Below are 13,442 nucleotides of genomic sequence, written 5' to 3'. Positions count from 1 at the left end.
TGAGCTAAATGCCCCAGAACTTCAAGCATTATCAGTAAACCCCCTCTTAAAGGTCTAATGAGACTGACTTCTAGAGCAACTCATTTGATCAGTTGATGAGTACTTTTGTATCACAATACATATTATTACCCTCATGAAATAGTTGCTCAGCCCACGAAACATACAGTGTTCAGGTTCAGGAGAATTTTGCATTTTGAATCCGAGTACTGCTAAGACATTTGAAGTCAGTTTGTTTTAGAAAGTACAAAGAGGGACGAAATACTTTGCAAGACAGTTTCTCCAAAGTAGATTTCATTTATCCGTCAAAAAGTTTGCTTCACATTCCTTGAGTTTTTTGTCAGGATATCCCAAACTTTATAAAAAGAAACTAAGATCTCTTATAAACACATAATTATAGTGACTACAGAGATTTCTGTGCTCTCATTGATTAGGTCCCCTTAAATTATAAATCAATTAAAGAGTTATCAATCAATCCTTCTACTTCTATACCTGAAGAAGTTTTTTCAACGTCAGGAAATTCATATCTTGCAGTTGTAAAAGGTTATCGAGGTATAATAATAACTAACCAAAATATAAAATATCCATTTTATTAACAGTATTATTTATATTTGTATACAATAATGAAATATATAGACACATTTTTGGTCATTCTTATAAAAGTTTTATAAACACAGTTAAAAACCAAACTAGATACAAAATATAGTAAAACTGTATAAAAATTACAAAACCGTATTTTACACTACACAATGTTCTATTATCACTAAGAGTTCTGTACATTTAAATATTCTACGGTTATCCTATTTAAGTATTATGTACATTTTCACCGGGGTTAAACGTCTGACCAGCGCGAAGCTTGGTATTTAAACTAAACTATGAGATCTTCGTCACAAAAGAAAAATACATAAATTATGTACAAATAAAGCTATGTAACTGTACAGTCCATACACATTTTCATTATGTACATATATTACAAGAATAGCGTAGTAAACATTTTTTTTTTTAAATTTAAAATACACCTCTAGCTCAGTTTACAAACAAATTTAATTTCCAATGAATTTTATATCAAAAAAACAATTTTGAACCATTTAAGCAACTAAGTAAAAAATAAATTCCTAAGCTATATAATTCACTTTGAAATATTATTACATAAAATATTGTGAATCACATAAATAAAGAGTATTGATTTACGCATCAAAGTCAACATTTAATCTACACATTCTGATTCAGACAACTCTGTTGTTCACCACAAGTTATGCCTGCAAATTAATTAAAGCATTCCAGGGGACATAAGCTGTCTAACGCAAGCTCATAATACATACATATTAAACATATCTACACACCATCTCAAATATCAGTCTATATTGAGGATATAATTATATTTGTATTAAGTACCAAAGCACCATTATATTACTGTATACAATTTTACCAAATAAATTTTAAAAACTGTTTAGAAAATTTTCTGTTGATAAATAATTAAAAGTAAAAACGATATATCACAAAACCTCATTATATGTAAATATTTTAGAAAACTTTAATATTTCTTTTGTCAACTGGAAAAAGTTACATGAAATGTCTGCCTCTAAAAATACGTACTAATACTAGTCTAAATACACCCAATCACGGGACTTCTGTACAATGTACTTACAACTACAAATTAATATCACAAAGTTCAGGATGCTTTGAAACAAATCTGTTTACATTTTCTTGAATCTGGCAGTGAACCACATAGGTTATTTAGATTTGAAATTTGTGCAAATTGGAAGATATTCCGACATATAATTTAAAGGCCTCCTAATACGTATATTATTGTACTACTTTCAGCAATCTTATCTTGAATTACCAATAGAATTAGCTAGCACTGAAGGTATATGAGGATAAATTGTACAAAAGTAGAGGCAACAGAACAGATATCGAAGGATTTGGAGGAATGGTAATATTAAAAGTTGGTCTAAAGTTTAAACGTAACGAGTTAGTTGAGCGTAGAACTCTTGTAAACAGACGAGAAGTTGTGAGAAGGTTGGCCGATCATCTGCGTTCATCGCCCAGCAATACGCCATCACAGCGAACCTACAACAGACGGGAACATAATGAGATTTGAGATTGCAATACAAAACATAGAGACACACAATAAATGTCTTGAATCAGTTTATTTGTGATTTTTCTGTGCGTGTGGATATTTATAAATATATAGGCTACTTACAGTCTTGAAAATGCTTAAATTATAGCACTATGGCCGTAAAGGAGATCACTCCATCGACAGGTGTGTTTGTAGTACACAAAACCAAATAACTATGTCCATATTTAAATTTTTTACGGCATTTCTTTATTTTCATTGTGTCTAAGTTTACTCTTTATGTACTATTAATTAAACATGCCGCAATAAAAATGAAGAAATGCCGTAAAAAATGTAAATATTGACATAGTGATTTAGTTTTGTGTACTACGACTACACACCTAAAGATAAAGTGATATGTGAAACGGCCGTAGTGTTATGACTTAAGGACTGCGAAGGCTGTAAGAAGCCTATATATTTATAAAGTTTATTTGTATTTAAAATGAATAGGCCTATATACAAAATTGGAAAAATTTTAATCCACCACGTAAAAAATATTCAAATTTCAAATGAAATCACCCAACACTCTGATTGATAACCGAATATAAATTAATTTATACACATTGTTTTAAAATAAATAAGATTGTGAGAGCTTTAAATAAATGTAGAATCAAATTTTAAAATATTTAATTGTGAAATCCTCCTTATGGTTTGAGAAAGTCTATGTAATTGATGAGTGATATACTACAGTAATGGCAACTGAACAACATGACTCACAGCTCATCAGGACAGTTGACAGGCTGAGCGAGTCTGTAGCCGTCTCTGAGGTAGGCAGCAATCTCAAACGGATCAATCTCAACATAAGGTTGTTGGGCTAATGTTGTTAGTTCCCATAGCAACACGCCGAATGCCCACTGTAACATACAAACATTTCAATGGGTTAATACATTAGACTGTCAAAATGGTCGTGAGGCTATATGAAAGAAACAAGTCAATTTTCACAAAATATACCTATGTACTCGATATACTGGTAGATCAAATATTTGAGCAGGTACCTAGGATCATTGATTAATCTGAAAATCTATACTAATATAAAAGTGAGGTGGTGTCTGTTTGTCTGTGCGGCTGCTATGAATAAAATACTAAACCAATACAGCCAAACTTAAATACACCAATAGTCCACATATCTAGGAATAGGTCTATTCACTTCCTTGAGTTCTTCTCGGGCTACGAACCTTGGATGTCCAAAGTTTTGAGGTGAGGTCTTCGTGATTCTGATGTTAATTTTACACATACTAATTGACTGGACATATCACTACAACTTTCTCACATAATTCAGTGATTTTGGGGTTAAGAGCAAAAAGAGATATCTCATAATCAGTCCACATAGGCTATATTCTTAAACAACTTGCAATTAACTGATCAAACTTAGGTAATGGACATTTTAATAGTTATGTTCACTTTCCTTTTTTTGTAATCAAACTAACAGGAAATACATGTTGCTTACCACATCGGAGGCAGTGGAGAAGGTTTTGTGTGAGAGACTTTCTATGGACAGCCACTTGACAGGTCTGTTCTCATTGTCTCCCAGACAGTGGTAGTCTGCAGGGAACAAGTCTCTAGACAGGGCGTTGTCTGTGATCTGGACCCTCAACTTGTCATCCACCCTGCAAACACAACACAAACATGAACATGTGGAACAAGTCTCTAGACAGGGCGTTGTCTGTGATCTGGACCCTCAACTTGTCATCCACCCTGCAAACACAACACAAACATGAACATGTGGAACAAGTCTCTAGACAGGGCGTTGTCTGTGATCTGGACCCTCAACTTGTCATCCACCCTGCAAACACAACACAAACATGAACAAGTGGAACAAGTCTCTAGACAGAGCGTTGTCTGTGATCTGGACCCTCAACTTGTCATCCACCCTGCAAACACAACAAAAACATGAACATGTGGAACAAGTCTCTAGACAGGGCGTTGTCTGTGATCTGGACCCTCAACTTGTCATCCACCCTGCAAACACAACAAAAACATGAACATGTGGAACAAGTCTCTAGACAGGGTTGTCTGTGATCTGGACCCTCAACTTGTCATCCACCCTGCAAACACAACACAAACATGAACATGTGGAACAAGTCTCTAGACAGGGCGTTGTCTGTGATCTGGACCCTCAACTTGTCATCCACCCTGCAAACACAACACAAACATGAACATGTGGAACAAGTCTCTAGACAGAGCGTTGTCTGTGATCTGGACCCTCAACTTGTCATCCACCCTGCAAACACAACACAAACATGAACATGTGGAACAAGTCTCTAGACAAGGTTGTCTGTGATCTGGACCCTCAACTTGTCATCCACCCTGCAAACACAACACAAACATGAACATGTGGAACAAGTCTCTAGACAGGGTTGTCTGTGATCTGGACCCTCAACTTGTCATCCACCCTGCAAACACAACACAAACATGAACATGTGGAACAAGTCTCTAGACAGGGCGTTGTCTGTGATCTGGACCCTCAACTTGTCATCCACCCTGCAAACACAACAAAAACATGAACATGTGGAACAAGTCTCTAGACAGGGCGTTGTCTGTGATCTGGACCCTCAACTTGTCATCCACACTGCAAACACAACACAAACATGAACAAGTGGAACAAGTCTCTAGACAGGGCGTTGTCTGTGATCTGGACCCTCAACTTGTCATCCACCCTGCAAACACAACAAAAACATGAACATGTGGAACAAGTCTCTAGACAGGGCGTTGTCTGTGATCTGGACCCTCAACTTGTCATCCACCCTGCAAACACAACAAAAACATGAACATGTGGAACAAGTCTCTAGACAGAGCGTTGTCTGTGATCTGGACCTTCAACTTGTCATCCACCCTGCAAACACAACACAAACATGAACATGTGGAACAAGTCCCTAGACAGAGCGTTGTCTGTGATCTGGACCCTCAACTTGTCATCCACCCTGCAAACACAACAAAAACATGAACATGTGGAACAAGTCTCTAGACAGGGCGTTGTCTGTGATCTGGACCCTCAACTTGTCATCCACCCTGCAAACACAACACAAACATGAACATGTGGAACAAGTCCCTAGACAGAGCGTTGTCTGTGATCTGGACCCTCAACTTGTCATCCACCCTGCAAACACAACAAAAACATGAACATGTGGAACAAGTCTCTAGACAGGGCGTTGTCTGTGATCTGGACCTTCAACTTGTCATCCACCCTGCAAACACAACACAAACATGAACATGTGGAACAAGTCCCTAGACAGAGCGTTGTCTGTGATCTGGACCCTCAACTTGTCATCCACACTGCAAACACAACAAAAACATGAACATGTGGAACAAGTCTCTAGACAGGGCGTTGTCTGTGATCTGGACCCTCAACTTGTCATCCACCCTGCAAACACAACAAAAACATGAACATGTGGAACAAGTCTCTAGACAGGGTTGTCTGTGATCTGGACCCTCAACTTGTCATCCACCCTGCAAACACAACACAAACATGAACATGTGGAACAAGTCTCTAGACAGGGCGTTGTCTGTGATCTGGACCCTCAACTTGTCATCCACCCTGCAAACACAACAAAAACATGAACATGTGGAACAAGACTCTAGACAGGGTTGTCTGTGATCTGGACCCTCAACTTGTCATCCACCCTGCAAACACAACAAAAACATGAACATGTGGAACAAGTCTCTAGACAGGGCGTTGTCTGTGATCTGGACCCTCAACTTGTCATCCACCCTGCAAACACAACAAAAACATGAACATGTGGAACAAGTCTCTAGACAGGGTTGTCTGTGATCTGGACCCTCAACTTGTCATCCACCCTGCAAACACAACAAAAACATGAACATGTGGAACAAGTCTCTAGACAGGGTTGTCTGTGATCTGGACCCTCAACTTGTCATCCACCCTGCAAACACAACAAAAACATGAACATGTGGAACAAGTCTCTAGACAGGGCGTTGTCTGTGATCTGGACCCTCAACTTGTCATCCACACTGCAAACACAACAAAAACATGAACATGTGGAACAAGTCTCTAGACAGAGCGTTGTCTGTGATCTGGACCCTCAACTTGTCATCCACCCTGCAAACACAACACAAACATGAACATGTGGAACAAGTCTCTAGACAGGGCGTTGTCTGTGATCTGGACCCTCAACTTGTCATCCACCCTGCAAACACAACAAAAACATGAACATGTGGAACAAGTCTCTAGACAGGGCGTTGTCTGTGATCTGGACCCTCAACTTGTCATCCACACTGCAAACACAAGGAACAGAATAAATCAATTTGGCTATAAATAAGCGGCTTCATAAATTGACTATTGAATACTAATGTAGACGGAGATGCAACACATTTTTTATTCAAAGTTTAAAAAAATGTAATGAGCCACTCGCAGACAGGGCTACAGTCTAAGAATCAATATCCAACTAAAACTTTATCATGGAAATAGAATGTATAGTAAATAAATATAAAAAATCTGCAAATTTATAATTTATTGCTGGAAAATCTCTGGTTTTATATGGCGTATAAAATTTGTTTGCTGGTCGTTGATGCTTTAGGAAATATTTTTTGAGAGGATGCAAAAGGTTGTTTGTGACTTAGGGTTTACAATGTGCTCTTATCACGATCAAGTAGCATTCTGTCATGTTAGCGTTTTGTCATGTCATTCATTTTCCCCATTACGATTCTTGCAACTCTCCACCCCAACACTCAGTATGGCAGAGAAATCTACGCTGTGTGAATAGTGTATCTTGATCAGTTAATAAACGTATTAGTATTTCCTTGTTAAGTGTTAGGCATACGATCAATGGATAGCTATCTAAAGTTATTTTTTTAGCATATATTACAAACACATAAGCAGGCCTTAGAACTATTTACATTCCAAGTTCAACTGGCAAATTAGATCACTTACACACAGTTTCTTGTGGCCAAGTCTTTGTGCAAGAGCCGCTTCTTGTGCAGATACTGCATCCCTGTGATGACCTGCAGAGCCATGTCTACCACTTCCTGGGTGGTCAGAGTGTGAGCCACACCTTCCGGGCACAGCTTGCACTTCTGTAGGAACCTACGAGCACAATGTTGGTTTAGTTGTAATCATTAAAATAACTAAAACCACTGTATTTGTTATTGGCCGTGATAGTAACTGACACTGTATTTTAATACTTAAACCTTCAAGGTTACTTATTTTTTGCCAGCGTTCAGAAAGTTAAGGAATATACATGAGTTTTAAATCAAGGGATAATTTACGTAGAGAGTTGAATTGATTTGGTCCAAGAGTGAACGAGATTGGGACATTGTCTAGTTATAATGGCAAGTGCACATTACTAACTTAATGTGTAGGATTGTAGATTTTAAATGGAACAAATATGGACAATGACACTGATAGTCTTACTCTATGATGGGAGACGCTGGTGTTTGATACATTATAAAACACCCGCAAAGAATAGAACTTATAAATACAGAAAACGTGATGTTGAATCTAGAAGATGATAATTATAATGACTACAAGATGGGTAAAAACAGGTATGGTAATTAAATAACTTCTTGATCAGCATTGTACGTTTTATTAAATTTACGGAAAGTAAATAAAGATACGTCTTATAACACTTAAAACATATATTTACGCTTATACTGTTACTCACAAGACGGTAAATATACAAAAGATGGTAAGTGGTGATCGATTTCGATTGGACACTCCAATCATCATCAGACCCAATAGGCGAAGGCGAACATTCGAATGGACTGACTTGTCATAAACACATACACATTTCACATTTGTAGAATGTGGTGTGTGTGATTCGAATGTTCGCCTATTGGGTCTGATGATGATTGGAGCGTCCAATCGAAATCGATCACCACTTACCATCTTTTGTATATTTACCGACTTGTGAGTAACAGTATAAGCATAAATATATGTTTTAAGTGTTATAAGACGTATCTTTATTTACTTTCCGTATGGTAATTCACACGAAAAAGCAGTATGTAGGTCCCAAATAAGCAAAGTCTTTCTGTGTTGAATAGTTGCTGATTATTGGTGACTTTTTTCCTGCTTTGAACTCTCGCTAGGGGTTTTTTAACCTTGTAACATGGTGACATACCAGAATGGACTTTTATCCTTGAAAAATATTCACTTTCGTACATGTAGCCTATATATAATGGTGTTTACTCAGTGAAACGACTAAAATTATCAGAAAATAATGTTAAGCTAGCAGTGTGTGTGCAATTTAAAGCAAAATGTTGTCTCTCTGTACCTTTTAAGGTTGGTGTACCCCTGGTGGGGGTATATGAGGAATGGAGCCGTGTGGTCCTCTATGGAGACTCCTAGGATAGACAGGATATTCTTGTGACTGAGTCCATACATGGTCATGCCTTCCTGTAGTAGTAGAGAAACTTGCATGCTGGACGCGTGGTCTGTAACATTATACATGACAGTTTACATACAACTTACAGCATACGCATAACATACAACATACTTTATGACATAAAGTTATAAATAAAATTATATTTTAAGTCATTTTTTGTGATTGTAGATATTTAACGATTGGTACGGTAAACATTATGGCATCAAATAAAGGGATGAGATTCCAGTTCTCAAAATGTTGTGAACATTTTGGTTCTAATCTAGAATATAACCAAAAAAATTTCTCAAATAAAATAATACAATTCTGTGATTGCATATATTGCATCTCGGCCCATAATTCGACAATCACAAATTAAACCTTTAAACAAATAAATATAAGGTTAAAAATAATTTTTTTTACCATGTTGGAAGAAATACAACTGTAGCTGATAATTTTTGGACAAAATATTTTTTCCCAAAGACTAATAACACACTAATAGGGTTGAAAAATATATACAGTTTTATTACAGACATAGATTTTATTCCCTTTTAAAAACTGCTGCCAATAATATTCAGAAAACATTTTTCAAACAAGACAGAACAGTGGCTAAAGTGCTAAAGAACCACAGACTAAAAATTTCAAAGTGAGTTTGAATATTTGATGTAAGAGAAAGCAGAGAGGAAAACAAGTTGAGCTTTTCTTGTCTTACATTGAAGAGGGCTACTTTCAAGTTTGAGGTAATCTTTGTTTGGACAAACTTGTGAGACAGAATACTACATGAAAACTACATGTTGGTCTAATATTATTTTATATGGCAAGTAATTGTTAAACTAGCTTTCTAAATTAGATACAAAATTGTTAAAGAATGATTTTAAGTGAGAGTAGGGACTCTTATCCTAGAGTGTCCTAGATTACATTGAATTAGGGACTTTTAAAAAGTACTAAGGGAGTTTAGTAAAAGTACAGGAGTTTAGATAGTTCACTATGTTCTCCCAAAAGTAATATTAAACATTTAAATGAAACGTAAAACATTTTTAGAACATTTAGAAGTGTTCACTTGAAAAGCAAAAATACATTAATCTTCTAAAAATTTATTTGTAACATACCGGTAACAGTTTTAACCATGACTTCTTCTTCTCCCCCATCCTCGTCTGTGTAAGAGCCTCGGTAGACGCGTCCGAACGTTCCTTCCAGCAGAACGCTCTTGAGTCGACATCTACACCTGGGTAAAAGCAGACTGGTCAAACAAATACACATCAGTACCCAAAGAGCATGAGTTACAGCAATAAACAAAAAGTAAATGAGGAAACAAAAGATGCAATACGTAAAGAAAATATTATGTACTATAATTATTAATAACACTCCATTAGGGTGGAAACGTGTCACACTAACATGGTGTTCTGATATTTTGCTTCATTACAAACAACCATCTCTACAGCAATAACAGAACACCTAAAAATGTGGTGGTATGGAGGTAACAAGGTTCCCTCAAAGGGCATTGGCATTCTTCATTTTTCTTCCTTTAATTGTTATTTGGATGATTCGGTATAGTCTGATCATCTTAAATATTGGTATACAAAAATATTAGTAACTGTACATACAAATTATGATGGAGCATATGTCTCACAGTTTTTACATTATAGGTAACTTATATTAATTGACCCTTACAAACACACAAAAAGATAATTTTATTTAAGATATTTAATTTGAAGTGGAATATGAAAGCAGGGTGAGTGTAGAGCAGTAGGAGATTTTCTCTTTAGCTTGTTTGACTTAGAGTAGCTGCCTATTTAACCATGATCATTTATTAAAAAGCACCAAAATTAAGGACAGCGGGGTCCTTACATGAGCCACCAAAAGGCTACTAGTTCTTGACATAATGAAACCAGAGATCTACTGATCGGTAAGCGAACAACACTACAACCACTATGCATATTGTGCAGCTTCTGCACAAACATTTTCAGGTTACTAACATTAACAGACTTTACTTACCTCTGTATAGTGAGCTGAGCTATCCTGTGCTGAAGGTCGTTGGAGCGGTCGCAGTGCTGATCCAGCCTCGTGTAGCTGGGTCTTCTGGAGCTGAGGGTCCCGGACAACACGGGAGCAGGCGCCAGACCCTGGGCACTGCAGTTGGAGCCTCCCCGGGACTCCCTGGACACAACACACGATGGTGAGGGAGGGATTTAACACTAGAATGTATGTAAGGGAAAGTGTTGCAAGTATGATCGACTAGAGGTACAAAACTTCAGGATAGTCGTGGCATTACCATACGGATAAATTCCATTGGTAGGACTTGAATCCGGGACGTCAGGCTACAACGTCCATGCTCTAGCACTAGACCAGCTCGCTCACTGTCAATTGATCATGGTAAAAACCCAAACCATGCGTGAGTTGAACCATCCCCTTTACATAGATCTATCACAACAATGAAATTAACTGTGGCTGTTGGGATGAAAGTGTATGCCACATTAGCTGTAAACTTACCATGTTCATCAAGTTGTAAAACATCAAGGCTGCTTACAAAATATAAAGATACTAAGTTAAATTTCAAAAACTACATTGTTTCATTAAAGAGTGCTATGACTGGGTATATTTAACCCAAATATGAGAATAGAATCAAGAGAGATTCCTTGTGCAGCTTTGTTTCTGACTAAAACTAGCTACCTCTCTTGCCGAGCCAATTTATTAACAGTTCAATGATAAAAGTCAGCTGGACCCAGTAAGGAGTCATCAAAAAGCTACTGAATTTTCTCTATAATTTGGCACGTCCACCCATAAAACCCATAAAAAGAAATTCCACGTCTTATAGGTTGTAGCAGAATGTTTTTTTGTTGTTTCTAATCAAATATCATCTCTTCTACTGTAAAGTTAACGCCAGCTTCTGTCCCTTTTAAAATACTTCTTCTCTGGATAGATTTATCAACTTACTGCAGCATGTCGCCGTGTCGTCTGCTCTTGTTGTTGCGCAGGTAGCAGGCTAGCAGTGCGATGGCGAACACAGTGACCAAGGCACAAGCACAGCTGACTGCGACATACAGAGCAGATGACGCTTCTGTCTCCGTCCTGCCAACCACCACCTCGCTCTCGCTCTGCGATGACACATCTGTGCACATACAGAGAATAATTAGTAATGGGAAAAATATCATATAGTTAGAGACATCGGGAGATTCAGTAAAAGTATAGCAAATAGGGTGGATATCTGATTCCATCAATCCTTCTTGAAGATTCCATTAAGAGGGGCTAACCTCTATAGTAGAAGATGAATGAAGTACCCATAAAGCTGTGTTTACTCAAAGCCAGTTGGCGAGCAGGGTACCAGCCTCATGTTTAACTTGAAATTCACAAGAGGCAGTTAACCTGCCTGTTCTAACTGGCCTCGTGGAAATGCGGCTTAATGAGTTAATGAATAAGATGGCATCTTTGTAAAATGGATTAAATTAAGCAGACTATTTAAGCTTTGTCACCAAGATCAGCTGTTTCTTCAGGCAGGATTATTTATGATTGAGGACAGCTGAGTTTAGTTTCAAAATATCAATAAGCCTCTTTTTCTTAGAATTTGGCACTCGTGATCAGCAAGCGATTACCAAGCATCACTCAACTACACATATTTGTATACATATACATATAACTGTCATCAGCAACGCCAATTATGTTACGACAATTTATTTTTGGCAGTGTATTAAAATCTAGCTACGTTATTGGTACATCTCCCTTCACATTCAGTACTAAGCAGAACACACAACATAACTACGTGTTGGATAACTTGTTGAGTATTGTTATCCTACTAGTTGGATAACTCACGTGTTGGAGGACCTCTCAAGCAGATCTTGACTCTCTTGAAGTTGAGTCTGGTGACATTGTTGTTGGCTCTGTTGAGGGTGACATTGATGGAGATGACGACATCCACCTCCGCAGCGACCACTCCTGTACAAGGCAGCTCCACAGCGAACGTCTGTACCACCGTCGGCACTGACCCGTGGTCCGAGATGTTCAGGATGGGAGCTGCTAGAGCCTCTGGGTTGGAGACTGTCACCGCGATAGAGTATGGCAACTGAAACAAGAAGAAATGTGATGTAGAAATGTTGCTGGGAAACTAGACTTTTAAATGTGACAAGCTGTTCACTATTTTAGCTCTTTATTTTTAAGAACATATGTAGTACAGTACCGAAATAATAATGATTTTAGATAGGGTACAGTACACACTTTGGTTCTAATTCAACTTCTTGTTGTAACTTTAAATTGACAAAGAACAGTAAATAAAAAATATTTCAAATACAAGTAGTAACATAACTGTTTTAATAAAATATTTGAAATTATTCACATTCATTTTTATGAGTTTTACTTAATAATCAATGGTATATTAAGTGGTTTATGTGTGTAAAGGAATCTATAGTATACATACCATGGATTTTTCATTCAATGTCTAATACCGCCACATTAAATTATTTGCACATGCAAAAAGGCTTTTAATTCTAATTAATATTTGCAACAAATTATTGTTGAACTAATCTGTATCTCTCAGCTCTGTCGACAACAATTTTAATATTTTTGCACTATCCATTAAAGGATAAATGATAAATCTATCAGTTAAAAGCACTTTGGCAAAGCACCGGTATTAAATTATTTGCGTCGCCAGCCCAGTTGGCAGATGGGGTGCGAAAGCCGGGAAAAGTTTGTCTCGAGTGCGATGATTTATCCAGGGTGCTAAAACTTGGCACACAAAATTATCTCTGGGGTTGAAGGGACGAGTAAATGTATTCCCTCAGCTTCTTTCATCAAAGGAAAAATCCTTGACTTTTCTGCCAACATCAGTTTTCTCCTACACATTCGTGGGGGAGAATCAAAGCTGAGCAAATAAGTTAATAAATTACAGGTCTGGCAAGGGGCAATAAAAAACTCTGATGAAAAATGTTTCATTGCATTCAAGTAGAGCTTCAAACGGTTTTTACATGTTAAATATTCCTAAAGGTATTACATATATTGGACAAATTACTGTGTACTGTGCAATA

At 37.2% G+C, this 13,442-nt stretch overlaps 1 protein-coding gene across 2 annotated transcripts in view; it reads right to left on the bottom strand.

Annotated features, from left to right (window-relative positions):
* Positions 1-649: 649 nt before the first annotated feature.
* LOC128990875 (tyrosine-protein kinase Dnt-like) overlaps positions 650-13,442 on the bottom strand; it is a 93,225-nt gene continuing 80,432 nt past the window's right edge. The window contains exons 3-11 of one of the 2 annotated variants that reach the window (XM_054413503.1): positions 12,235-12,484; positions 11,362-11,536; positions 10,423-10,584; positions 9,537-9,667; positions 8,341-8,500; positions 7,002-7,154; positions 3,561-3,720; positions 2,831-2,967; positions 650-2,067 (exon numbers count right to left, since the gene is read on the bottom strand). In XM_054413503.1, coding sequence (XP_054269478.1) covers positions 1,956-2,067; positions 2,831-2,967; positions 3,561-3,720; positions 7,002-7,154; positions 8,341-8,500; positions 9,537-9,667; positions 10,423-10,584; positions 11,362-11,536; positions 12,235-12,484 — 1,440 coding nt within the window. In that variant the 3' untranslated portion in view covers positions 650-1,955. The remainder of the gene's footprint in view (positions 2,068-2,830; positions 2,968-3,560; positions 3,721-7,001; positions 7,155-8,340; positions 8,501-9,536; positions 9,668-10,422; positions 10,585-11,361; positions 11,537-12,234; positions 12,485-13,442) is intronic. The other variant, XM_054413504.1, reaches the window with a different exon arrangement.

Source organism: Macrosteles quadrilineatus, unplaced genomic scaffold (genome assembly GCF_028750875.1).
Source record: "Macrosteles quadrilineatus isolate MER2022 unplaced genomic scaffold, UCM_ALF_1.0 Scaffold_3__2_contigs__length_128488019, whole genome shotgun sequence".
Lineage (NCBI taxonomy): Eukaryota > Metazoa > Arthropoda > Insecta > Hemiptera > Cicadellidae > Macrosteles > Macrosteles quadrilineatus.
This window is presented reverse-complemented; position numbering and strand designations above follow the sequence as displayed.